This window comes from Mustela nivalis, assembly GCF_964662115.1.
Source record: "Mustela nivalis genome assembly, chromosome: 18".
NCBI lineage: Eukaryota > Metazoa > Chordata > Mammalia > Carnivora > Mustelidae > Mustela > Mustela nivalis.
This window is the reverse complement of record NC_139037.1, coordinates 44,150,598-44,177,432: the sequence shown is the minus strand read 5'-3', so window position 1 is coordinate 44,177,432 and position 26,835 is coordinate 44,150,598. Positions and strand designations below refer to the sequence as shown.

The window sequence follows — 26,835 nt, the reverse complement described above, 5'->3', positions numbered from 1 at the left end:
TACATGTGCTTGAGATGAAAATGTATTTTGCTGAAGAAAAGGGATCTGCCATGGACCCAATGTCAATGTTTTTGTCCCCCCCCCCCCAAATTCAGATGTTGACATCTAACCCCCCAATGTAATGGTAGTAGAAGGTAGAGCCTTTGGGAACCCTCAGAATTGAATTAATGCCCTTATAAAACAGACTTCAGAGACCTCCATTAACTCTTTCACCACATGAGGACACATCAAAATGATGGCCATCTATGAACCAGGACGCAGGCTCTCACCAAACATGGAATCTGTCAACAACTTGATCTTGGACTTTCAACCTCCAGAACAGTAAGAAATATATTTGTTTGCAAGCCACCCAGTTTATGGTATTCTGTTATAGCAGCCTCAACGGACTAAGACAGGACAAAACCGGATATTATCACATTTTCTTTATTTGCATCAGTGCGGTTAATATTGTTGATGGGTCTTTACTGGGGACTATGGTGCCATATGGCTTGACCATCCCCAACCTTCCTCCTAAGCCCCAGATCTGACATCCCTGCAGCCTCTTGGATGACCTCCTCCAGAAGTCTCTCATACCTGAACTGCCATACATGACCATGACCATACATGCCCGAAGGCCTCAGTCTGTCCCCCAAACCTTCTCCTTCTCCCTGGTGTTCATCTCAAGGACAACCTCTTCATCCCTCAGTCTGCATGCAGACCCCTGGACCTTTTTGTTGGAGCAGGGGTTTTGTTTTGTTTCTGCCTTTCAGTCTTTTCCTTTCTTGACAGCACATTTTCCTTACAAGAACTGTCTTTCCTCACACATAATCAAGAGATTAGGGTAAAACTGTCCTCAGCTCCAGGGGTAGGCTCAATTGGCTTTAACTTCTGGCAGTGTGAGTAGTCTAATGAGAGTGACTGATAGGCCTTGCTTGGGAATGTTGGACTCCAGCCCCTTCTCTTTCTGAACAATAACATATGTGGACCTTGGACTGTAAAGGGGGCTGGCCTGAGATTAGAGACTACACTAAGAGGGAAGGTCAGGAAAAGCTACAGGGAGATGGAGCCAGAACCCTACAGACATTGACGACTTCTGGATCAAACCATACCTGAAGCCTATATTTAATATTACCATTTCTGAGGTAGGCCATTTAAGTGAAATTTTTGCTACTTGCAACTAAAACAAAAATCCTAACCTCTCCAGAGTCCCCTCCTTAAGCTAGACACTAGATAGGTATTGAAATTCAAAATATTTAATGATTGGTACTAAACCTGGGCACCGAACAATCAGAATGTACTCCAGGCCACAGCCATGGGTCTGGGTCATGGAAGACTTTGCTGGACTGTGGGGAGGTTGGGGGCAGCCCGGGGAGGCGTGGGGTTGGCAGGCACACAGAGAAGATGCTATTTACCAGACGGCACAGAAGAATTTTTATTTTAATGACCTATAGGACTGTGTGGTACAAACTAACTGAACATGAGCCCTTACAAGGGCCCACAGCTGGTTCTGATACAAGGATTTAGGTCTGAAGGAGAAGTGAAAATCGAAGCAAAACAAAACCAAAAAAGCCTGGGATGGGTGATAATTGGATTTCCAAGATGGCCCAGGAAGTGAGGGGAGTGCACAGGTCGGGGTTGAGGCAGGCAAAGGGCTCAGGTAATAGACTGCTTCTCCGAGGGTTCCTCAGGGATCTACTGGTTCCCCTCCACCACTTTGGAGCTGACGCTGGAGCCGATGCTGGAGCTGGCCCTGGATTTGGTCCCAGATGTCCCGCTGAAGATTCTAGAAGAGGACTTGTAGGTGTAGTAGGACTCTGATGTGATGATGTTGTTGATCTTCCAGCGGAGGATGTTGCAGGCCTTGACCATCGGGGTCAGCAGGAGGCAAAAGATGATGTAGAGGCTCACCAGGCCAATAAACACAATGAATGACACCTGCAGACACCACATGACAGACATGGGGTGGGGGCAGCCTGAGCCCCATTCTCCTAACAGCGCAGCTCCTGAGCAGCCACTCACCATGAGGATGAAGAGGGCCCGCTCGGCACTGAGTGGGAGGCCATGGATATGCAACAGGAAGATGAGCTGGTGGTCACAGTATGTGCTCTTGTCCACACCTCTTGGGGGGGGATGGGTTTCAGCATTGGGGGAGGGGTTGGGCACCCCACAGGAAGCCCCAACTCTACCTTGGCCACATGCTTGGCTCACCTGTTGCTCACCAACACCTTAAAGAAGAACTCGGGGGCAAAGATGCTGTGGGGAATGGTGTCATGGCAGGGGGAGTTCTCCAGACACAGCCACCTGAGGACGCAAGTTCAGGCAACATGCTACAGATCCTGCCTAGCACGTGCCAACCTCTGATCCCTCCTTCCAGCCCACCAACTCTAGGTGAGCACCAACGAGATGTAATCTTACCCCTTCCCCTGATTCTCTCCTTCATTCATTCATCCAGTAAGGCTGACTCCATGTCTACCATGTGATGGGCTGTTCACTCATTCATGACCTCCTGCCTTAACATCGCCATCTGCCAATTCCTCCATTACAATGCAATCCTCTAGATTACAGAGTGTGTATCTATCATGTCCCAACTCATCATTTTTTCCTTGCTGCCTTCATTCCTTCATCCCACAAATATACCTTGAGTACCTGCTAGGCACAAAGTCATATCTCCATTCGTTTATGCTTTCCTTTATTCACTTATTCAGTAAGTTAGGTTGACTACTGACTTGGTGCAAGTTGGTTGCTCCATTCATTCATTCACTTCCTTCATTTGCTCATGGTATCATTTTCTTACTTTCACTGAATCAAAAATAGTTAATGAGCCTCTGTATTTTAATTTGTTCCTCCATTGTTTTATTCATTCATCATGACCTCCATTCAAATGTCAATAAATGCCTACCATGAATGAATGAATTCCTTCATTTTCTCATTCAACAAATACTATGTTTAGTCTATCAGGACCTGGACCTATAAGGGAGATAGACCCCACAAGAGAGAGGAACAGCCCAGAGGGGCAGGTTGGGATGGGGGAAGTACAAGCAGAGAGGTGAGGGTTAGAAGGGGCAAAGCACAGGAGGACATGGGAACCAATGTCCCATTTAGAATGGCAGAAAAGTCTCCCTGGATGAAGGGACCTAAGCCTGAAGAAAGAGGAAGAGGGACCAGCCCTGCAGACAAAGAGTCACCCCATTTGAAGGACACGAAGGCAGTCAGTCTGGCTTGAAAATCAAGAGGTCTCCCAGAGAGTGAAGGGACAAAAGCTCAGACAGACCATGAGGACAGGTGGGGGATAAAGGGACCAGCCATCAGGCCATGCACTCACTCGATGCCCAAACTCTGGTGGGTCATGATGTTGAAGGCCGAGTCATTTGTGGTCGTTGTGTTCTTGGTGGTCCAGATGAGGCTGTTAGTTCTGTACAGGACCATGTAACCTCAGTGGGGTGCGGGACAGGGGCAGGGGGGTGGTGGTCCTACTGCTGCAGGTGTAGAGAGAGGCCAGCAGTATGAGCAGAGGAGGGAAGGGGCAGGAGGAGACTTAGGAGGGCGGGGCAAGCATTTGTGGCCTCCTAGGAGCCTTGAGATGCCAGGTGAGTGGTGCCTGCAGCCAAGGTGAGGGCTGTGGCTGGGAAGCAAGAGAAACCTTTGGAGGAAAGAGGGCAGATGTGGGCGGGATCCCACAAACATTACTTGTCCAAGGGGCTGTTGAAGCGGTAAATCTCTTCCTCGCTGTATTCAATGAGAGTGTCCATCGTGGGCCCACCGCCTACCACCTTGAACACGTAGCTGCCAGGTACAGAGGTGCATGTGGACTGGCTTCAGAGTCCAGAGTCCGGCATCACCTCTACCACCCACTCCCATCCTCCCCTGCCAACTCCCATCGGTCCGTGGCTTGGCCCCGTCTTTACCTGCCCTGAAAACTGCCCGACTCTCCTGTCACCAAGTCTTGGATCAAGAAGAAAGGGTAGAAAGCTGTGGGGTTGAAGGGAGGCCAGGAGGAGAATAAGCTTGGCCCCAGAAGTGGAGGGTGGAGAGGAGAGGAAGGAGAGATGAGAAGACTAAGGGGGAGGGGCAGAGGATAAGTGAGGAAGTAAGTGGGCAGTGAGGGAAGGCAGGGGCAGTGGTGGGGGCAGAGGACCGCGAACGAATGGGGTGAGGGGCTGGACACGCACTATCACGGAAGAGGAAGCAGGGCATCTCAGGGTCAACATGCACGCAGTCAAAGTAGTGTTTGTTCTGTAGACGGTTGTACTCCACCGTGTAGGTGATGTCGAAGGCCAGGCGCTTGCCTGGGGGACAGCCGATGAGCAATGGAATCATCAAGTTGCCCTAAGTGGGAGGAGAAAAGCCTTGCACTGGGGGGCAGGGCGGGGCAGACACGCCTCCTCCCACACACCCCACCACTTCCGGCCAGACTCACCGGCCAGCTGCTGTATAATTATTAGCATTGAAACAATACTCTAAAACTGCAAAATATTTATGTCGTTCTTACTGCGTGCAAGGCACTGGGTGATGTTCTAAGTGCTTCAAACTCAAATTTAACCCTCAAAAAAAAAAAAAAAAAAAAAAACAGGCCTTGTATGGTAGAGACTATTCACATCTCCATGGCAGATGGCAAGAGTAAAGCACAGGAAGGTCAAGCCATCTGTTAATTATCTATTTTTTAAAGATTTTATTTATTTATTTGACAGAGATCACAAATGGGCAGAGAGGCAGGCAGAGAGAAAGAGGGGGAAGCAGGCTCCCAGGGGAGCAAAGAGCCGGATGCGGGGCTCCATCCCAGGACCCCAGAATTATGACCTGAGCTGAAAGCAGAGGCTTTAACCCACTGAGCCACCCAGGTACCCGCCTCATCTGTTAATTATCTAAAGCCACACCTGAAATGGATAGAGCTGGAATTGGAGCTGAGAGGTTGGCCTCCGGGAAAAGACACAACATCACTAACACCTATTGGTATCGGACTGCACAGGGCTCAGGTTGGGCCTGAATTCTCAAATAATAGATTGGGGAGGAGCCTGGGTTATAGAAGGGAAGTGAAGCTGAGATGGGGGTCAGAGGTAAGGGAATTCCCATGACACGGTCTTCAAAATGACCAGCCTCTTGCCCACTTCAGGGGTAGGGTCCAAAGGTTTCATTTGTCAAAGGGACACGGACATCCAGAGACTGTGGCACAGCCAATGGTGAATGTGGACAGGCGTTGGTGGTCATAGATTAAGCACTCCCTGTGCTAGGCCTGACACCTGTCAGCCACTCACTCACTGGGAGGTCCAAAGGGCATCTCAGATTGTCTATCCACAACTCATCTTGGTTTATGGCACCCTCATCCCTCCATGTCCAGGCTAAAAGCCTCATCCTGGAAACCTCCCTCTCTCTCTCTCTCTCTCTCGCCCACAGCCAGTCCATCTTGACATCCTGTTGTCTCTAAAACAACTTCAAAACAGAGCCACTCTCTCCCTAACCTCCTCAACTTTTTTGTGCCCCCCCCACCCCGCCCCTTGTCTTGCCTAACCTTGTGTCCTCCCTGGTCTCCCTGTTCCCGCCCCTCCCCCCAGTCTGTCTCCTGCATGCAGCCTGGGAGAGCCTGAGTCTCTCCTCAGGGGCAGCGTGGCCCACTAGGCTTCATGTGATCTGCCCCCTTACTTCATCTCATCTCTCTCCACTTTCCTCTGGGCATGTGCATGTGGGCGCACACACACACACAGACACACACGATGACAAGTTTCCCTTCCATTCCCATTCCCCAAATGTCCTGCCTTTCCTCCATCTCAGGGCAGCAATCTACCATAAGGACTTGCTTACTTATTTTCCCAGTTTCTTCTTTTATTTACAAAGAGATCACAAGTAGACCGAGAGGCTGACAGAGAGAGCAGGGAGCAAACAGGCTCCCTGCAGAGCAGAGAGCCCAATGCGGAGCTCCATCCCAGGACCCTGGGACCATGACCTGAACTGAAGGCAGAGGCTTTAACCCACTGAGCCACCAGGTGCCCCTATACATACTCTTCTGTATCCAGTTTTCTTCTCTTTAGAATAAAATATGCTTTGGTGGTGTCTGAGCAGTGCATTCAGTTAAGCACCTGACTCTCGGTTTCAGCTCAGATCTCATCTCGGGGGCATGGGATTAAGTCCTGCATCAGGCTCCATACTCAGTGTGGAGTCTGCTTGAGTTTCTCTCTCTGCCTCCCTGCCCCCTACTCATGCGCTCGCTCGCTCTCTCTCTTAAATAAATAAATCTTAAAAACAAAATAAAATACACTTTGGGGACTATTCCACATCTGTATGTGGAGATCTTTTTTCCCCTTTTTTATAACTGCATAGTCTTCCGTTGCGTGGGTGGACCGAAATGTGTTTAACCAATCCCTTATTACCCAGATTGAGGTTGTTCCCAACCTTTTGCTGTAACAGAGTGTTGCAGATTAGACTCTTTGGATCAAGAATAAGGATATTAACTTTGACCTTCTGGGGCTATCATAAAGAGGAAAATACTGCCTATCACCAAGGCCAGCAGGAAATACTTAGTGGATGCTGAGTCAGACACTCCTTCCGCCTCTCCTCCTCCCCACAAGGCTTTGGAGGCTATTACAACCCCCGCCCCTTTTTTTTTTCTTTTACTGTCCTGGGTCATACCAAGCCAGGAGGGAGGACACTGCAAATGGGTGGCCAAGAAAGGGGGTGAGAACAAGGCACCTCGGTCAGGTCCCTCCTTTACCACTTATTAGCTCCTTGGGTTACTCTGAGCAGATGTCTGCACCTCTCTGAGCTTCAGGGTCTGCCTCTGTGCAAAAGGGGTATTGCATGGGTAAGCAAGCAAAGAATGAAGGACCCACTGGAGTGAACAAAGCACTTGTGAGGGCAAATGAAGAGCAACATGTGAAAGAAGGGCCCAGCTGGCCCACGTGACTTCCTTTGGGCGGCTGGGAACAAAAAGGCCTGTGTCGCAGATGCTTTACTCCCATGCAGAAAAATATTAGAAGGAACATACAAGCCTGAGTGCAATGTATGCAACCACAAAGGCAGCCCTTTCTGCAAACATGAATGGATGAAAGGAGTGAGTGAGTGGGTCGGTGGGTGAATGAGCGAAAAGGAATTAGGAAGGCACTAGTGAGATTTCCAGGGGGAGCACTTAGAACCAGCTCCGATGAGGCTCAATCCAATCCCCTCCCTCCCACCACTGTTCCCGATACCCCGAGGTCCAATACTTGCATGTGGAGTCCCCGATGTGTGTTCTGGAAGCAGTGCCCGACCGCGCCCACCACCTGTGGGTGGAAGCAGGTGATGGTGGTGGGCCCCGTAGGTTCTATCTTTCCCCTCCTCCCGCATCCCCTCCCCTCCAGGCTTGGACTGAACCTTGACCAACACGGACGTCTTCATGAGGTGATGTCCACTAAGGCCCTGATCAAAGCAGGACCTTTTATCACGGAGCGTAACCTGGGGTTGGAGGCAGAAATGAAGGCGTCAACAGACCTGCCTGAGGACCCGGGGGACAGTTCTAACGGTGTCCTGCCCCGGGAGCTCCGCCCCCACTTCGACACCCCCTCTCCGCTTTATCTCACCCAGAAAAGCACCGAGTTGCGATTAATGAGGACCTTTTGGGTTACCACCACCTCGATGCAGTCCGCATCGGCCAGCACCACGCCCAGATCCACTTTGCTGCGCAGCTCTAAGGTGGTGAGCACTATAAGCACAGGGAGGGGTTAGGGCCGCGCCCCCAGACCCCGCCCCCTAGCGTCGCAGACAATTCCCAGGCCGCAGCCCCCGCCCCGCCCCGCCCCGGGGACTCCGCTCCAGCGTCGCCCACAGACCGCGCTCCGGCTGGAACTCTAACGAGTGTCCGCGGACGGTCACGAAGATGGAGAAGCGGTAGCTGGTGCCTTTGTCCAGGTAGATGCGCTCGGGCAGCTCGTGCTCGGCCTTGAGGTCGTAGATCTTCTCGTAGCTGGCCATGTCAATGTACACGTTACTCGCGCTCTGCAAGTTGCTAGCCAGATAGAAATAGTAATCCTGGCGGATGGGATGCGGGGCAGTCAGAGCCGAAGCGGGGAACGGGAGGAGTGTCCTGACGCTGCCGCTCCCCCGGCCCCCACCCCTCTCCACGCACCTGGTCCACTTTCTTGTTCTTCCACCAGCGCCAGGTGGAGTCGTGCACCGGGTCCGCGTAAGGCTGCGGGGATTGCCGGCACCGTGAGCTGGGGGCGGGGGTGGGGTGGGAGGGGTGCAGAGGCGGCCCCAGGCAGGTGGCGTGCCCAGCTCCTGACCCAAAGCCAAAGGTACCAGACCCTGGCCCGTCCCGAGCCCTACTTCCAGCTCAACAGCCACCCTCCCAAAGCCATCTCTCCAAAGCCCTGCTCGTCCGCTCCCCCGTCCCCCTCTTTAGCTTCACACTCTCCCAGACGGCTCCGCTCAGTTCCACCCTCTACGGGGGTTCTCGAGGTACTTGGGCCTTGTTTTCTAGCCCTCCTCAGTCCCAGATCAGACCCGGCCCCCGCCAGGCTCCCACCTTGTGGTACTTGGAGTGCAGAAAAAGCAGGTAGTAGACGAGGCCCTGGTAGACGGCGAGCGAGTTCTGGTCGTGGAAGCCCGAGGGCTCCAGCACGCGGGGCGGGCGTGCCCGGTAGCGCTCCTGGCGAGTATAGATCTGCGGGTTGGGCAGGTCGCGCAAGCGCATTACGGTGAAGGGGCAGAAGTCGGTGAAGGACAGCGTCAGGTGGTTCCTGGGCCGGCGAAGTTGGGCGGGGGACACGGAGGCTGACTCTTCCGCGCCAGGCGCACCGCGGACCTACCCCCACCCACCAGGTCTTCCTCCCACCTCTGCGCTGCTGACTCTCCAAATCTAGTGCAGCCCTGACCTTCCTCCTCAGCCTCAGCCCCTGGTGCCCATGCACAATTTCTCCTGAACGTCCCTGGGTCCCTCAGACCGGAGTTCTGGACCTCATCCAAGACACTCACCTCCCAAACCAACTTCTTACGCCTTCTCCCACCTCCCCTTTCTCCATGCTCCCTCTCCCAGCTGCACCCCCCTCCGCAAGGCGATGCCGCAGGTGACCAGAAGGATCATTATTGAACGCGGTAACATCTGGCCATGGAATCCCTTCTCTTAGTCCCATCGTGGCTCCCCAGCACCCTCAGGATGAAGTCCAAGTTCCTCCCTACGATCACCAGGCTCCCCTTGTCCACCCTGCCTCCAGCACAGCACTCTGTCTGCACTGTACCTTTCTCTCAGTCTTGAACACCCAATCTCCTTTCCTTCTCAAGGCCTTTGCTCATGTGGCTCCCCCTGGCCAGAACCGCTCATCTTTTCATGTGGCTAATCCCTCCTCCCCCTTCAGCCCACAGAGTCTCCTGCACCTCTTCCTCTTTGAAGCTCTCCCTGATTGCACCCACCTTCCCGTCTCCATCTGGCCCCTCCTCTGAGCTTCTAGGGGCCCTAAGCCGCCCCACCAGACCCTAAGGTTGTCCTTGGGGATGACTCGCTCTCCCTCCAGGAAGAGGTGGTTCATGTGGGCAGCACCTAGGCCCCCTGACTACCACTGCTGCCCGGGATCTCACCCCCGTTGCTCCAAGAGGTAGTGACTGCCCGGCTGCTGGTACATCAGGAGCTGCTCCACAGGCACAAGCCTCTTGACAAGCCGGCCTTGCCCATCATTCATGAGATACACCAGCTGCAGGGGAGGCAGGCGCAGGTAAGCTGCACTCAGGCAGCCTCCCTGTGACCCTCCCAACCCTACCCTGCCCCCCACAGGCACCTGGTACAGTTGGTGGTCTTCGTAGAAGAGGGTGACCATGGTCTCAATGTCGGTGTAGAAAGAGGACTGTTGCATCACTTGTAGGCTGACATGCACCTCCCAGGCTTTGGATGGGAATAGCCTGTACATCCGGTAGCTGCCCTCCAGGAGGTACCAGATCTGGGTGTGCGACAGCCAAATGTGTGTGTGTGTGTGTGTGTGTGTGTGTGAGGGCCATGGGGACCTCTGACCCACCTCTCCCTTTACCCAGTGTGATGGCCCCATTCCTTCAGGTGAGGTTGAGGCTGGAGAGCTCACTCCCAACCAGTGCCAGGTGAGCTCACACACCTTCTCTCTATGACGCCATTTCTCCTCCCCAGAGCCCGACCACCTCTACTTCCAGCCCCAGCTCGCCACGATAAATGTTTTCCGTGTTCCAGTTGGCTTGAGTGATTATTACTTGAAACTAAAGCATCCCTAATAGGTACACCCCTCCAGGTTCCCAGGGGCGAGCCCTGTCTTCTCACTCTTTGCACTCTCTGGGGTTCTCACCCTTCCCTTGGCCTCAGTTTCCCATCTCTGCAATGATGCCCACCCCACCACACATTTGACTCTAGAATTTAGCCCCTTCTGAGGCTCAGCCTGGAGGATTTCGTGCAACCCCTCCTCCATGTGGCCTCCTCTATGATGCCCTCCCTGACGCCACACTTACACACACACACACACATACTGAACTAGAAATTCAGCAGCACCCCATTTCTGAAGTTCCATAGGTACTGTCTTCCTCCCTGCAGCCCCAGCTACTCTGAACTGTTTTAGGACTGGGACCCTGTGAGAACAAGGTCCAGGGCTGACTCAGTCACCACTGAAACCCCAGCACTGGGTCAAGTATACAGTAAGTGCTCAGTGTTATGAAGTGAACCACATGCTCTGGAAATCGGGTCATGACTGAGTCTTTCACTCTGGTGAAAGACTGGGCGGGGGGGAATGACTTTCTCTTTGAGTTGTAGGGTTCTCAGCTATAAATGGAGCCTCTGCTGCCCTTCTCTGGGATCCCTGAGGGCATTTCCTTCTCTGAACCCCTTTACCCTGACAGGGGGAGAAGGGGAGACCCCTGGGGTTTAGGGAGAGGAGCAGGGCAGCCCACCTCCTCCGTCTCTGTGACAATAGCTGTTTCTCCATGGAACGAGTTGACCAGGTACTTAATGGACTGATCCTTGGGGAAATCCGCCAGGTAGATGAAGTTTTCATTGTTGTAGCTGCAAGGGCAGAGATGGGAGCGAGGGACACCCAGGCGAGGATCCTGCAGGGTATCTGCTTCCCCCAGCTCCGGGCCTAACGGGACCCAAGACCCATTTACTCAGCTCTCTGCTAGCCTGGTAAGAACATACCAGGAAGCCTGGGTGACCAGTCCCCTCCAGACAGGAGCATGTGGCCAATGCAGCACTTTGCCAACAGTCCACGAAGCAGTCCCAGGGGCCCCTAAGTTCCTGAGGGGTGCAGAGTGTCCTGACCTCTCCCCAGACAATGCCCTTTGCATAGGTTGGGTCCTTACACTGGGCTTCATTTAAGAAAGGCCTCCCAGAGACTCCTGGGTGGCTCAGTCGTTAAGCGTCTGCCTTAAGCTTGGGTCATGATCCCAGGGTCCTGGGATAGAGCCCCGAATCGGGCTCCCTGCTCAGTAGGAAGCCTGCTTCTCCCTCTCCCACTCCCCCTGCTTGTGTTCCTTCTCTCGCTGTGTCTCTGTCAAATAAATAAGTATCTCTAAAAAAAAATTACTTAAAAAAAAAAGTTCTCCCAGAGCTTTAAAATCTCAGCTTCCCCATCCCACCCCTGATCACCGTGGCCCATGTTTTCCCATCAAAATTCTCATAACTTCTGGAAATGGGCAAGCTCTGCAAATCTGATGACTTCAGAAAGGGTCCCCACCCTGATGGGCCCAGGAGAGGTAGCATAGGCCCTGCACCATACCTCTGCAGGAGGAAGTTGCCCCAGATGAACAGCAGGTTGTTATACGGGTTGTAGAACATGCCCTTGGGTACCATCGTGAAGTTGGTGTAAGACTCTGTTCCTAGGATCATCAGAAACTCCAGGCCTCGAGCTGGCCAGGACAGAGGCAGAGTGGACACAGCAGTGAGGGAATGGTCCTCTGGACCCCTCCCGGCCCTCATCCACCTCTGAGGCCCCCTCTGTCTTCCCTTCCTACCATCAGGGATGAATTCCGGGATGGTGTAGAGGATCACCAGGTTATCACTGACTATAGCCGGAGAGAACACAGTAAAATCTTCTGAGGCTCTGAGCTTTCAGAATCTGAAACTGGGCAAGTCACCACCTTCCCAAGCCCTCCAAAAAAACTTTCCCTCCAATGGCTTCTCATTTGGGCCTGTTGGCCCTTAGGGTTTCTTTATGTGAATATGTTAAGGCACAAGATTTGCCTCCTCTGACTTCTTGGCTGGGGAGTACAGTCCACAGCCTATACAACTATACAGGGCAGCCCTATTCTCTTCAGGTAAAATAAAATAAAATACAATATCCTTATTGTGAGCCACAAGGCCCTTCCAGATTTGGCTTCTGCTCACCTCTCCCATCTCCCTCCCTCCCCATTCCCTCTCTGTTCCAGGCATATTTTTTCTTGTTTCTCCACCCCACCAAGCCCATTCTCCACCACTACCTCTTACCCAGGAGTGGTGTGAACAATATTTCCCTCCCCCTGTCTGCTTAGTACAGATCCCGCCAGACAGGCACAAAGTTCATAATCTAGGCTCCTGCCTCTTCCCACTCAGCAACCGCCCCCCCAGCATCCCAATTACCCAAGTCGTAGCTGACCACCTGGAAATAATTCCTGGTGGGGGGGTCTTGGAGCTCCACCAGCATCAGGAGAATGTAGTCACCAGCAATGAATACGGCCCAGATTATGGAGCAGTTGAAAACTGGACAGGAAGGGTGAGGTCCAGAGCAGCCCTGGACCCGCCCCTCTCCATGGTCTCTTGTAACTGTCACACCTATCCCTGTGACTCTCCACGCCTCCCAAGACACCACTGTTCCTTCCCATGACTGCTCCCAACCTTCCCTGCTCTCCCACACTCTTGATCCCACCCACCAAAGACCCCTCCGGGAGTTAGGTACCTTGTATCCCTTCGCACACAGACCGATGCTTGGGCAGCACCTGGAAGGACACGTGGCCATCTGCGGAGCACAGCAGGTCCATGCTCAGGCCCTTCCCAGTCCATCTGGCATCCCACCAAGCCAGGTCTCCAATCAACCAGGTGTGGTGCCTGTGCCTCCTGCCCCCTGAGTCATTGACTTCAGGGGGCAAGTCTCACCCCCGACTTGATAGTCACTCACACCTGGCCTACCATCATGGGCCCATCTCTGGTCACAGTAATTTGCTCAGGTCTGGGCACTGACCCAGAATGGGCTCATCAGAGTGTACCCTGGGTTCATGCTAGAATTAATGGGAGAAGCTGCTTTCATCCTTTTGGGGTGACTCGAACTGGTGGGAGATGTGAGCCCCCCAACTTCCTGGGCCATCTTTAACTCCCAGAGGAGTATCTACCTGCAAATGAAGCCAAACCTCAGGGTTCATAATAATAAACCTTTTTAGAGCATCCAATGTGTCCCTAGCACTGTCCTAAGACCTTTACCTAGCCCAACTTACTTAATCTTTCTATCAAGCCAAAGAGGCAGCTACTAGTATTATCATTAACCCCATTTTGCAAATGAGGAAAATGAGACCAACAAGAGAGGTTAAGTCACCTGTCCAAAGCCACAGGCGACCTGGGTTGGGTGTGTTCAAGCAATCTCTCTCTGCTATAATCACTATACTACACTACCTTGCCAAGAGATACAGAGTCCTAATGATCTACCCTGTGGGCCCCTGGATCCAGCCATGCCTGAAGTAGGACTCCAGTCTTCTCATTTATCAAATCCATAAATATGCCTAAATGACTTTGAATTAGGCTTTTTCCCTTTGAAACCAAGCAAATCATGAAAGATATAAAACACACTGGAGTCCCACTCCTATAAAATGCATAAACCCATCCCCGCTCACAGAGACAACCTCCAGCCTGGGGCCCCTCCTGAAGGCACCTGGTGAGGCATGAGAGCCAGCAGTTGAAATTCTCAGAGGCACACAGATATGGAGGGGTCTCTTGGACTGCCAGAGGCCCCTGTCCTTACCTGTGATGGTCCCAAAGTGGACATAACCTTCCCGCTTGCCAGAGGTGAGGGCCATGACGTACTCTGAGCCATTGCTATGGAAATGCACGGGGCACAGGCTCTTGATGCACTCGTTGGCCAGGACACGAACCCAGCTCCCTGTGGGGGCCAGCGTAGAACCTCAGACCTGGGTCTATAGACCTGGGACCTGACCCCCATCCACATTTCCATGGCCTTGATGGCTATTCAGTGTGGGGTCTGAAGGGCCCTGGCATAGGGCCCAGCTGCCTTTGGGAAAATCTCCCTTGCTCATATTCTGTCCATGAGCTAGAGATTGGGCTAACCCCACCTTGTATTCCCCTGGCCAGAGCAGCGGGTTCAACTAGGCATGTGACCAAGCTGGACCAATCAGAGACAGTCCCAAGCTTACAGCTGCTAAAGAATACATGCTCTTCCCTGGGCCCTCGAAAGGATAAAAGCCGGGAGGGGCCGGTCTAAGCTCCAATGAGCTCCTAGATCCAATCGTACCTGAAACCAAATGCTCCTAGGTTTTTCATCTATCTAAGCCCATAACCACCCCTTTCTTTGATTTAAGTCTATTTTTATTTGGTTCCTCTAACTGGCAAATGCCCTAAGTAAGAAATGGACAAAAATGAAGCTGTTGGGAATAAGCCCTAATGAAATGTAGGTTATAATACAAGTTTCTGGGACCCTATAAAATGACATCTCTCATTTATATAGCGGAGGGGGTGGGAAGCTGAGGACCAGGAGGGTTTGGGTATCATTTAAAAGGTGAGCTTGAATCAAAATTTTCTTTTTCCTCCAAGATCAGTCTCCTTCATGGCTTTTCGTCTCCAACTGCTCACCCCTTTCTGTCTGCCTTTCTCTCTGACTCTCCATGCCTCTGTCCCACCCTCCAAACTTCACCTTTGCTATGCATGTCTTCCTCTATCTTCTGATACTGTGTGAGCGTGTGTGTGTGTGTGTGTGTGTGTGTGCATGCACACATGCCTTTCTGTTTCTCTCTCTCTCTCTGTGCTCCCTCCATTCCCTCTCACGCCTCCCTCTCCTGTCTGCTGGTTCATAGGTCCAGAGGAAAGTCTTCCCCCCACATACAGAGGATAGGGGAAGGCCATGCAGGGTAGGTAGTGATGATCAAGGACCTCGGAAAGTCCCTCCAACCCCCCCACCCACCCATGGAAAAGCCAGTGGGTGGGTTCACTGGGATGCCCTCCCTAGGGCTCCTCCAGACAGGACCCCTTCCCCGAGATGCCAGGGCCCCTCACCACTGCCGTGGTTGCTTTCATGGAGGGTGAGGTAAGTGCCTGTAAAATAGTAGACCAGCTGGTTCTGCCGGATGAAGAGAGTGCTTTCGGTGGCAATGGCGTCATAGATGGTAGCCGTAAAAATTGCCTGAGGGCAGTAGAAGGAGCCTACCCAGCAACTGTCAATGTTCAACTGCAGAGGAGCAGAGTCAGTGAGGTGCGGCTTCACCCGGTTTTAGCCCCCACGTCCAGCCTAGCAGGGAGGCACCTGCTCAGGATGGACACAGGCACCCACAGGGCACCCTCCCCATGCACCGTGAAGTAGGACCTTGTGGCCACACTTCCCCAGCATGGGCCCAGGATGCAGGTGACCCAAGCCAGAGGCAACTAGGCATGCTCCCTTGAGTTTGGCAGTGTGTAACATACTCAACGGTGCATAGCAATCTCGGTTCCCCCAGACCACAGTCAGATCCCAAAGATCTCGTGCTTGGCCCAGCCACCCTATATTACCTGGGACACAACTAGCTGTCAGGCTGCTACTATGTGAACCCACGGACCAATTGCTAACACGGGCGATATCACAGACTAACCACAGGAAAGCACCATCAATGGAGGACTCTTGACTAAAAGAATCTAGATGGAACCAAGCTTCTAGAGCTCAGTACCAGTTTATAGGCAATAACTCTATGGGGTGTTATCCCTGGAACTATGTCCCCCACCTCAATTTATATGTTGAATCCCTAACCCTGCCATTAAGGAGATAATTAAGGTCCACTGAGGTCATAAAGGACACCAATCCCATGGGACTGGTGTCCTTATGAGAGGAGAAAGAGACCCAAGCGATCTCCGTCTCCCCTCCGGTGAGCACATGGTGAGAAGGTGCTTGCAAGCTGAGGAGAGGCTCCCCATGAACCGACCCTCCTGACACCTTGATCTTGGACTTGTCCAGAACTGTGAGACTATACATTTTCGTTTCAGACACACAGCCTGTGGTATTTGGTTACAGCAGCCCGAGCTGACTACCACGTAGGGTCTGAGGAACAAGTTAAGCGGTTCCATGAAGAAGCAAGTGGCTCAGCTCTATAGGACAAAAGGCCTGGTTTCCCCGCGTGCCTGAGAAAAGGCGGTAGATGAGGCAAAGGACGTGGCATGGGGGGGCAGACTTACAGGTGAGAAGAGTATGAAGAGACTTAACCAAACGCAACATGTCGATCCTGATTCAAACCAACTTTAAAAGACATTTTTTAGAAGACGCACAGTGGCCCACAGACCCATGAACAGAGGCTCCACATCACTCTTCATCAGGAAAATGCAAATCAAAACCACAAGGAGATACCACCTTACACCCATCAGAATCCTAATGTCAGTAACACAGGAACCAACAAGTGTTGGGGAGGATGTGGAGGAAAAAGAACGCTCTGGGGCACCTGGCTGGCTCAGTCAGTAGAGCATGCAACTCTTGACCTTGGGGTTGTGAGTTCGAGCCCCATATTGGGTGTAGAGATTACTTAAAAATTAAAAAAATGAAAAGGAACCCTTGTGCACTCATAGTGGGAATACACACCGGTGCAGCCAGTGTGGAAAACAGTATGGAGGTTCCTCCACAAATTAAAAGTAGAGGGGCGCCTGGGTGGCTCAGTGGGTTAATTAAGCCTCTGCCTTCGGCTCAGGTCATGATCTTAGGGTCCTGGGGTCGAGCCCCGCATTGGGCTCTCTGCTCAGCAAGAAACCTGCTCCCCCCTGCAACCCCCACCTGTCTCTCTGCCTACTTGTGATCTCTGTGAAATAAATAAATAAAATCTCTATTAAAAAAATTAGGGGCACCTGGGTGGCTCAGTGGGTTAAGCTTCTGCCTTCAGCTGAGGTCATGGTCTCAGGTCCCTGCTCAGCAGGGAGCCTGCTTCCCTTCCTCTCTCTCTGCCTGCCTCTCTGCCTACTTGTGATCTCTGCCTGTCAAATATAAAATAAATTTTAAAAATACATAAAAAATTAAAAGTAGAATTACCATATAATCCAGTCATTTCACTACCTGGTATTTCCCCAAAGAATATGAAAACACTAATTTGAAAAGATATACGCACCCCTATGTTTACTGTAGCATTATTCACAATAGCCAAGATATGGAAGCAACCCAAGTATCCAATGATGAATGGATAAGGAAGATGTGGTTTACACACACAATGGAATTTTACTGAGCCACAAAAATGAGATCTTGGCATTTGGAACAACATGGACGGACCTAGAGGGTGTTATGCTCAGTGAAATAAGTTAGAAAAAGACAAATACCATATGATTTCACTTATATGTGGAATCTAAAACAAAACAAAACAAACAAAAAAAAGTGAATAAACAAACGAACAAACAAAAAGCAGAATCAGACTCATAAATACAGAGAATGAACGGATGGTTGTCAGAGGTGAGCGGCTGGAGGACGGGCAAAATGGGCGAAAGGGAGTGGGAGATCCAGGCCTCCAGTTAGGGAATGAATGAGCTGAGGGAATGAAAGGTACAGCTCAGGGAACACAGCCCGTGATACTGCAACAGTGTCGTATGGGGCAGACAGAAGCCTTGTGGCAAGCTCAGCACAACATACAAGCTTGCCGAGTCACTATATTGTACCTCTGATACCAATGTCACATCATGGTCAACTACATTCCAATAAAAAATTTTCTTTTAATTTTTTACAAATTTTATAAGATTTCATTTATGTCTTTGAAAGAGAGAAAGAGAGATAACAAGCAGGGAAGAGGGCGAAGCAGGCTCCCCGCCAAGCAAGGAGCAGGATGCGGGGCTAGATCCCAGGATCCTGGGATCATGACTGGAGCCGAAGGCAGAGGCTTAAAAACTGAGCCACCCAGGTGCTCCCCCGCAGAAAATATTTAAGACTTTTTTAGATAATTGGGGAAAACTGACACTGGCCATGTTAGATGATATGAATGGGTTCTATCTAATTTTGCTGGGTATCATGATGGCCTTGTGGTGTTGTTTTCGTAAAGTGCTCATTCTGTGCCTGACTGATGTTAACTTAAACCCAGCTCACGAGGATTCTATGAGGTGAATATAAAGATTATTTGTATTTTCCTGATGGGACAGATGGGGACTCTGAGGCCCGGATAGGAGAAATGACTTGGTCCAGGGTCACAGGGCCAGGTGGTGGCTGAACCCGGATCTGAAGCCATGGCGTATGGCTGCGGTGTTACGTCTTCCCTTCCTGCTATCTGCCTCTCATGGGAGCTGCTGTGTCTTTATTGAGAGTCTTTCCACAGCCCCAGGTACCACCTTATTTTAGAGGCTGAGGCGCAGCCCCCTCCAGGAAGCCCCAAGTTGCCCACCGCTGGCTCTGCCCCGCTCACCTCCACGAGAAAGGAGTCCTTGAAGCTGGTGTCAGTCAGCAGAACAGACTTCTCTTCAGGGATGCCCCCCAGGATGAGCACTGGTGCCTGGTCCACAGTGTACCACAGGGGCCTCGACGGGACATTCATGAAGTACCGGGGTATGAGATTGAAGATCTGGCGGGGAGCAAGTGGGGACGGAAGGGGGGCTGCTCAATACTCCCCTCCCATGGCACCATCTCATTTGGGGTAAAAAACCAAAGTCCTCACCTGACCCACGAGGCCACATTCGATTTGTCTCTGTCACCTCTCTGACGCCACCCACCATCGCTCTCCCCCTGGCTCACCCTCTCCCAGCCACGTGGACCTCCTCCCTGCTTCCCAGACTCACTGGACACCTTCTCACCTCTGAGGCTTTGCCCTGGCTGTTGCCTGTGTATGAAATGCTCTTCCTCTAGTATCCACGTGCTTCCCCCCTCTCCTCCTCCCAGACTTTACTCAAACGTCCACCTTCTTATGCCTTTCCTGACCACCCCATTAACTATGCATTCCTTTCTTGTGGCAGGACCCAAGCCCCTTCACCCTGAAATCTCTCCAGAGCTCTTACCCCCCTTCACCTACTCTGGAATTTACTTGATTTCATGTTTATTGTGTGGTATCTGTCTCTGCCACTAGAATGTTGGTTCTGTGTCCATGGGCTCCCTGGCGTGTTCCCATGGTGCCACACTGTGTGCTCAGTTAAGTGCCTGCTAAATGCACCGTGCACAGGCATACTTTGTGTAAGTGCTGAGAAACTGGGGGCAAATGGCTCTGCCCCTTAGGGGCCTCTGTTTTCTCCTCCTGAAAATGGGTTTGTGAGAGCACCTTCCCACACAGGGTCACTGTGAAGACGGAACGTGGCTGCACACCTAGTACAGCGCTTACCCTGGGGCCTGGCGCAAAGGGAGTGCTCCAGGAATGGGGTCTGCCACTTGTCTGGGAAGTAACTGGGGCCCCAGCCCTCTGGTTTTTACCCACATTTTCTACCATGTTTCTCTGCTGTCTGGGCGCCTCACCTTATTTCCCACAGTGAAGTGGAGGGTGTTGTCTTGCTGTCTCTGCAGGAAGCCATTGATGTTCACCTGGAACCTGGCAGCAGGCGCGGACGGGCAGAGCGACGGTTCCGGTTTCCGGGGCTCCTGCCATAGCTCCCAATCACCTCCCCACCCCAGTCCCTCCTTTTCTCTCCTCCTGGCTTCTTGGGGGATCTGGAGATTAGGAAGTCCTTCCCAGAGTCTGCCCCCCTGCCTCGGACTTGGGAAAAGGCACCTTTTTGTGGGAATGAAAGGCCCCAGGCCGTTGCTGCTGACGTCCACGCGCATGAGCACGCTGCCGTTCTTGATGGGCATGGGCGTGTACCAGCTCATGACACACACCTGCTCTGCGGTGCACTGCTGCTCTGCGGGGGGGCAGTGGACGCTGAGGCTGCTGAGGCCCCCCAAGGACGCCCTCTAGGCCACAGGCCACGGGGATCTCCCTGCACCTCCCCATACCTCCTCCCTCTAGGACCCCTCTCTAGGCCATGGACCCTGCTGAGGCCTCCCTGTAGTCCCTTCCAGGTCATAGGCCCCACTGCCTCCCCCAAACTCCCACAACCCCACCAAGCCACGGGCTCCTCTGAGGATGGCAGCCTCCCCCTCTAGGTCATGGACCCTACGGAGGCCCCCAGCAAGCCCCCCACACCCTGGCCAGGCTGTGGCCCCTCCAGGTGCTCCCCCAGGCCCACCTTCGCTGCGGAAGGGGGCTGCCTCCATCTGGATCTGCAGCTGTTCTATCTTCCAGTGATGGAAATTGACTGGGGACTGGAAGGTCACCAGCACCACGGGCTTCAGCCCCGTCAGGTGGCCCTTGCGGACCTGGGCCTCGGAGGACTGAAGGCAAGATGGTCCCACAGGTGTTTACTTAAGAGAGGCTCTGGGTACCCCTGCCTTGAGCCCATCTTTGCAGCCTATCTTCTCAGACTAGGTGGGAAAACAGACTGCACCACAGGAAGGTCAGAGAACATGGTCTAGGCTTGGGGCTGGGGTGGGGACAGGCCAGGCGAGGAGACAGGCAGAAGGGCTAGGGGCCGTGAAGTGAGTCCCAGGAGGCGGTAAGGCCAGCGCCATTGTCTTCAGACAGAATTTGGACAGAGGAAATGCACAGGGAATGGCAGCTATGGGAAAAGCAAACACGGGCAGGTGGGAATGAACCTGGCACCTAGAGCTGCTGGTAGCCTGTTCCTCACTTCTGGATCCCCAGTCCCACTCTTGAAGCTTCTACCCTCCCTGCAGAAATCTGAATGTCTGCCACCTCCACCCTGTCAGAGGATGGCCTGGTTTTGGAGCCCGAGCCTGTGGGTGACGGTGGGATAGGACAATTACACAGAAAGGAACAGGGAAGGAATGGGAAGAGATAGCCAGGGACAGCCTCCCAGAAATTCCAGGGTCCTGGCTGGCGGGGAGAAAGGAAGGCCGGGCTTATAGTGGAGAAGGAGGGAAGGAGAAGGGTGTACCAGGGGTACGGAACAGCATAAGCAAAGGCTTAGAGGCATCTCCACGAGAAGGCTGTACTCAAGTAGCCTTCCTGGGTACGGGATAAGCCGTGGGACCAGGGAGAGAGATTTAATGGGTTCAACAGCGGGGCCTGGGTGACTCAGTCAGTCGAGCCTCTGCCTTCAGCTCAGGTCATGATCCTGGGGTCAGGGTCCTGCTACAGAGCTCCACATCAGGCTCCCTGCTCAGCGGGAGTCTCCCTCTCCCTCTTTCTCTCCCCACCTTTGACTCACCTGTGAGTGTGTGTGTGTCTGTGTGTGTGTGTGTCTGTGTGTGTGCGCATGTGCACGCATGTCTCAAATAAATAAATAAAATCTTTAAAAAAAATAATGGGTCCAACCACCTTTGGACAGGCTTTCATCAGCTCAGCCAACTGCATCTGTCCCAGCCTTACTTCTGTGTCTTTCTCTCTTTCTTTTCTTTTTTTTTTTTTTTTTTTAAGTAGGCTCCATGCCCAGCATGGAGCCCAACATGGGGCTTGAATTCAAAACTCTGAGATCAAATCCTGAGCTGAGACCAAGAGTCAGATGCTTAACCGACAGAGCCACCCAGGCGCCCCTAGGGTTTTTCAACCACAGGGCAGCAGGGCCTCTCCCACTGGAGCAACAGTGGCCCTGGTCCTGTCCACCTTCAACTCCTGCCTAGAGCATCGGCCAGCCTCCTCACTGTCTCCCTGTCCCCACCCTGCCCCCACCCCCTGCCCCCCACCCAGCAGGAGGGAGCTTGGGAACACCTGAGTCAGATTAGGCACCCCTTTGCTCAGAACCTCCTCATGCCTCCATCTTACACAGAACAGGGACCGTGTCCTCACTTTGCCTGGGGTCACCTCCCTGCCCTGTCCCCTCCCACTGTGCCCTCCCTCAGGGCTCCTAGGACACAGCACCCCCTGTCCTACCTCAGCACCATCATGCTCCTCGTGCTAGCCTCTCCCCTGGCCTGGGGTGTTTTCCCCCAGTCTCCTCCATTGTCCCTTTTCATCATTCAGGTCTCTGCTCAAGCCTCTTCAGAGACCTTCCCCAACCATCCCATAACACCTTCTTTTCTAACATATAACATTTTATTTTCTTCTTTGCACTGATTACTCTTCAGAAATTACTTTATGTGTTTACTTGCTGATTGCATCCCTGATGGCCTGAATCCATAAGAAAAACCCAGCCATGCTGTTAATTATTACATCACCCACGTTGTGTTTAAAAAAAAAAAAAAGTATCTGACTCATTATAGGTGTTGAATGGCCAGATAAAGGTATTATTATCACACTTTTATGGATAAGAAGAGAAGGTTCATGGGGAAAAGTCTCTGCCCGGGGTCACACTCTGTAAACTTCTTGCTACCATTCACTGAGCTCTTTCTATGACCAGACACTGTGCTAAGTGCTTTGCACATATTTAATCTTTTTGGGAAGTGGGTATGATTACTACTGAATCCTTGTTAAGGATGAGAAACTTTGATAGAGAAGCCTTAAGAAATTTTCCAGAGAGCACACAGCTACTATGTAGCATAGCTGGGATTTAAACCCAGGCAGCCTAGCTTCAGAGCCCAAAGTATCAATTATCATGCCAACTTCCTCCATGTAAATGTCAGTCAATGGCAGATTCAAACCCAGGTTGGCTGCCTCCAGATCTTCAGTTCTAGACCTCAATACTCTACTGTCATCCAAAAGCTCACCTGAGCCAAAGCAATATTGGAAAAGAAAAACAAAGTTGGAGAACTCAAACTTCCTGATTTGAAAACTTACTGCAAACCCATAGGAATCAAGATTATGTGATACTGTCATATAGGCAGACATATAGAGCAATGGAAGACAATTATACTCAGACGGGCACCTGGGTGGCTCAGTGGGTTAAGCCTCTGCCTTCAGCTCAGGTCATGATCCCAGGGTCCTGGGATCGATCCCTGCATCAGGCTCTCTGCTCTGTGATTCCACACCCCGCCCTGCCTGCCTCTCTGCCTACTTGTGATCTCTGTCTGTCAAATAAATAAATAAATAAAATCTTTTAAAAAAGAACCCACAGAATGTGATGAAATATTTACAAATCATCCATCTGCTATAAGGAAAGCTTACAGGGCAACAATAAAGAGACAACCCAGTTTGGCAAAGGAGTTGAGTAGATATCTCTCCAAAGAAAATAGATAAGTTACCTGTGAGCACATGGTCAGCATCAGGAGTCTTGAGGGAAAAGTAACTCAAAACCACAATGAGATAGATATCACCTCGCACCCACATCTTTCGGCCATTATCAGGAGATGAACAATCGTTGATGAAGATACAGAGAAAGGGGACCCTCACTCAGACATGGCTGATGGGCATGGGAAATGGTGCAACTGCTCTGGAGAGCAATCAGGCAGTTCCTCAGAAGTGCGACAGAGTTAACGTTAGACCCAGCAATTCCATTTGTAGGCATTTCCCTAAGAAAACTGAAAACATGTGTCCACAGGAAAACCTGTACGCACATTTACAACAACATTGTTCATAATAGCCAACAAAGTGGCAATGACCCAAATGTCCATCAATTGGTGCATGGCTAAACAAAATGTAGCACATCCTTACAATTAAATATTAATCAGCCAGTAAAAGGGAAACACTGATACACGCTATGACATAGGCGAGCCTTGAAAATGTGCCAAGCAAAAGAAAGCAGGCACAAAAGGCTGCCTATTGGACAACGAACTCCATTTATAATGAAATGTCCAGAATAAGTAAATTCATAGAAACAGAAAGTAGATCAGTGGTCTCCAGAGGCTGAAGTATGGGGTACTGGGTTTCTTTTTAGGGTGATGAATGTGGTCTGTGATTAGCGGTAATGAGTACACAACTTTGTTTTTATACTAAAAAGTATCAAACTGTATACTTTAAATGGTGAATTTTATGATATGTGAGTTACATCTCAATCTTTTTTTAAATTTTTTTTAAAGATTTTATTTATTTATTTGACAGACAGAGATCACAAGTAGGCAGAGAGGCAGAGAGAGAGGAGGAAGCAGGCTCCCTGCTGAGCAGAGAGCCCGATGAGGGGCTTAATCCCAGAACCCTGGGATCATGACCTGAGCTGAAGGCAGAGGCTTTAACCCACTGAGCCACCCAGGCGCCCCCACATCTCAATCTTTTTAAAAGATTTATCTATTTATTTTAGAGAGAAAGAGAGTGAGACAGAGGCAGGAGAGGGGAAGGATAGAGGGAGAGGGAGAGAGAGCCCCAAGCCGACTCCGCCCTGAGAGTGGAGCAGAAGTAGGGCTCATGTTCCAAGCCAAAACCAAGAGTCTGATGATCAACCCACTGCACCACCCAGGCACCCCATCTCAATTTTTAATGGCAAAAAAAAAAAAAGAAGGAAAGAAAAAAGCTTGCTTGAGCACCTACTATGTGACTGGTGAGATACTAGGAATCTTCTCATATGCTTAGGGTCCCCAAGATCTGGTGATGTCACCGCTATTAAAATGTGAGCAACTGGGGAAACTGAGGGCCACACAAAATGAGCTCACTCCTGCTGCACTCACTCACCTCTCCATTGCAGGAGTAGTTGATCTTCAGGTAGTATGGGAAGCTCAGGTATTTCTGCAAGAAAAGGTTGGGCAAATGTCCAGAGCCCAGTGGGGTGCAGATCTATGACCTCTCCCGTTCACCTGACCCCGGTTCCCTCACCTCGCCCTGGTCGGTGGGTGCATCCACCAGCGGGCTAAACACACTGTCCAGTGTCGCCACGGGCTGTTGATGGAAGAAACGGTCGCTCACGCCACTCTTGCCTACCGTCTCGAACTTGTTCAGGACAACCTGCCAGGTGCACTCCTGGATATCCTGGAACGCCCACAGCCTCCACGATGCAAATAGTACCGCCTGTAGTGCCCACAGCGCCCGCAGAATTCGGAGTCTCGGCCACGCAGGGCCAGCAGGATACATCGCGGGGCAGCGTGCAACGTGACTCGAACCTGAAGAGGGGGTCAACACCTGCCAGCCAGACTGCGCCCGGGAGCCACCTTCAGACAGCCTACCAAGTTTCGGCGCGTCGCCCAACCCCTGCTCCTCGCCCCAACTCTACTCAGACTTCTGGCCCCACCCTTGCTCTTGCTCTTGCTCTTGCTCCTGGCCCCGCCCCTGCACTTGCTCCTGGCCCCGCCCCCGCTCTTGCTCCTGGCCCCGCCCCTGCACTTGCTCCTGGCCCCGCCCCCGCTCTTGCTTCTGGCCCCCGCCCTGCTCTTGCTCCTGGTTCCGCTTCTGCTCCAGATTTCGCCCTTGACCCAGACGCTGCACCTGCTCCTCTTCTGAATCCCGCCTCTAGTTTTACTCCAGGTCCCTCCTCTACTGTTGCTTTTGGACACGCCCCTGCTCCTAGTTTCGCCCCTCCTCCTCGCCTCACACCTTAACCTTGCCCCATACTTGTTCTTTGCTCCGCCTCTACTCTGCATCCCGCCCCTACTCTTCACAGGGTCTCCGGTTCTGTTTCCGGCTGTGACTGTGCCCCACCTATTTTCCCCAGACCTGCTATTCTCTCTGATCGTGCACTTGCACTTGCACTTGCACCTGCACCTGGCTCCGCCCCCACTTCTTGTCCCGTCCCCCCAATTCTCTTCGCATCTCCCCTTTCTTCTGGCCCGGGCCCTGCCCTGGTACCGGGTCCTGTATCTAGCCTCCCCCTTCTCGGGTTCCGAAGCCCAGACTTTCTCCACACCCCGCCCCTTTCCCTGTCCCCGCCCCTGTTTCTCGCCTGGATTAAGCTCCTCGGTCGGTTTCCCTTCCTTGCCCCGCCCCCGTTCCGGGCTCCGTCCCTGTTCTTCGACCCGCCCCTTGTCCATCCGCCTATTCCCCGGGTCTTTGGAGAGCTGTTCTTCTCGAGCCTGCCCCTCACCTCGCCCCCTCGTAGAACCACGCCCATTCTCCTTAGATAACCTCACTTTGCCTCGGGATCTCTCCTCGCCACTGGCTTTCCCCTCGCCCCGCGCCTTCTCCTCGCCCTGCACCTTTTTCTCGTTCCACGCGGGCGCTATCTTGTCGGTAAGCGCCTTCTCGATCCTCACCTTTCCCCCGGACCGCGACACCTTTTGGCCCCACTCTCCCCTTTCACGACCCTTGTCCATACCCCGGGCCCCTACCGGCTCCACGTACCGCCTCCTGTAGCCCCGCCCCTACTCATCTCCTCGCTTCTTCTCCTAGCCTCTCCCTGCCCGTTGCCCCGCTCTTTCACCTCCCCTTCCCTCCTTTGCTCGGTCTTTCCACTCTCCTCCCCTTCTCTTGCCTCTCCCCTTCTCGCCTCCCCCTCCTCCCTCCCCTTCTCTCCGCCCCCCTCCCCCCGCATCCCTTCCTGGGGTGGACCCAGGCACCTCCCTCTTCTCCCCCGCCCGCGGTACCAGTCGCTTAGTTGAAACGGGTCAACCGTCGCGGCCCGCCCCTCCTGCCCGGTTTCAAAATGGCCGCCCAAGCTTCTGCAATCGATTTCCGCCTTTGCCGGGACCTTCCCGCCTCGTGCTCCTGTCTCCACCGTAACGCGCTTCCCAAGCAGCGCCAGTGACTTAGCAGCGCCTGTGACTTGGCAGCGCGGCGAAAGCGACATCAACACCCTGGCGCCACGGACCTGGAGGGCTAAGGGCGCCGGGGATGAGAGTTTGTGATGGGAAGGTCTTCAGGGAGTTTCTACCGATTGTTCTGGCAGCCCTCACTCGTCCTCTGCCCCCCTTCAAGCTTTTAATTAATTAATTAAAGATTTATTTGAGAGAGAGTGTGTGCGAGCAGGAGCAGGAGGAGCAGTAGAGGCGGAGGGAGAAGCAGGCCCTCACTTGAGCAGGGAGGCCGATGCGGGACTCGATCCTAGGACCCAGG

The 26,835-nt window shown here is 52.5% G+C and overlaps 2 protein-coding genes across 2 annotated transcripts; both read right to left on the bottom strand.

The window, feature by feature from the left end:
* Window positions 1–1,386: 1,386 nt before the first annotated feature.
* CATSPERG (cation channel sperm associated auxiliary subunit gamma) lies at window positions 1,387–26,357 on the bottom strand. The gene is made up of 29 exons (XM_082709075.1): window positions 26,125–26,357; window positions 24,667–24,950; window positions 24,526–24,579; window positions 20,216–20,360; window positions 19,759–19,888; window positions 19,506–19,578; window positions 18,472–18,627; window positions 15,140–15,311; window positions 13,875–14,012; window positions 12,822–12,881; window positions 12,506–12,625; window positions 11,902–11,952; window positions 11,667–11,796; window positions 10,843–10,954; window positions 9,717–9,875; window positions 9,520–9,632; window positions 8,471–8,684; window positions 8,072–8,134; window positions 7,776–7,974; window positions 7,527–7,648; window positions 7,321–7,401; window positions 7,173–7,229; window positions 4,149–4,305; window positions 3,885–3,948; window positions 3,667–3,762; window positions 3,302–3,391; window positions 2,188–2,280; window positions 1,999–2,098; window positions 1,387–1,914 (listed from the first exon to the last, which is right to left on the bottom strand). The coding sequence occupies exons 1-29, from the start codon at window positions 26,312–26,314 to the stop codon at window positions 1,672–1,674; spliced, it is 3,666 nt and encodes a 1,221-aa protein (XP_082565201.1). The 5' UTR covers window positions 26,315–26,357; the 3' UTR covers window positions 1,387–1,671.
* Window positions 24,926–26,131, bottom strand: LOC309852447 (uncharacterized protein). Its single transcript, XM_082709099.1, has 2 exons — window positions 25,171–26,131; window positions 24,926–25,116 (listed from the first exon to the last, which is right to left on the bottom strand). Exons 1-2 carry the CDS (start codon window positions 26,094–26,096, stop codon window positions 24,963–24,965), a joined length of 1,080 nt encoding a protein of 359 aa, XP_082565225.1. The 5' UTR covers window positions 26,097–26,131; the 3' UTR covers window positions 24,926–24,962.
* Window positions 26,358–26,835: the final 478 nt, after the last annotated feature.

Coding starts and splice junctions, on each gene's coding strand:
- CATSPERG (XM_082709075.1), bottom strand. CDS start 26,314: ATGCGGGGGGAGGGGGGCGGAGAGAAGGGGAGGGAGGAGGGGGAGGCG. Junction 19,579..19,758: donor CCTTTCATTCCCACAAAAAG/GTGCCTTTTCCC, acceptor GCCTGCTGCCAG/GTTCCAGGTGAACATCAATG. Junction 12,882..13,874: donor CCACTTTGGGACCATCACAG/GTAAGGACAGGG, acceptor TGTGCTCCGCAG/ATGGCCACGTGTCCTTCCAG.
- LOC309852447 (XM_082709099.1), bottom strand. CDS start 26,096: ATGGACAAGGGTCGTGAAAGGGGAGAGTGGGGCCAAAAGGTGTCGCGG. Junction 25,117..25,170: donor GGGGGCGGGGCCAGGAGCAA/GTGCAGGGGCGG, acceptor GAGCAAGTGCAG/GGGCGGGGCCAGGAGCAAGA.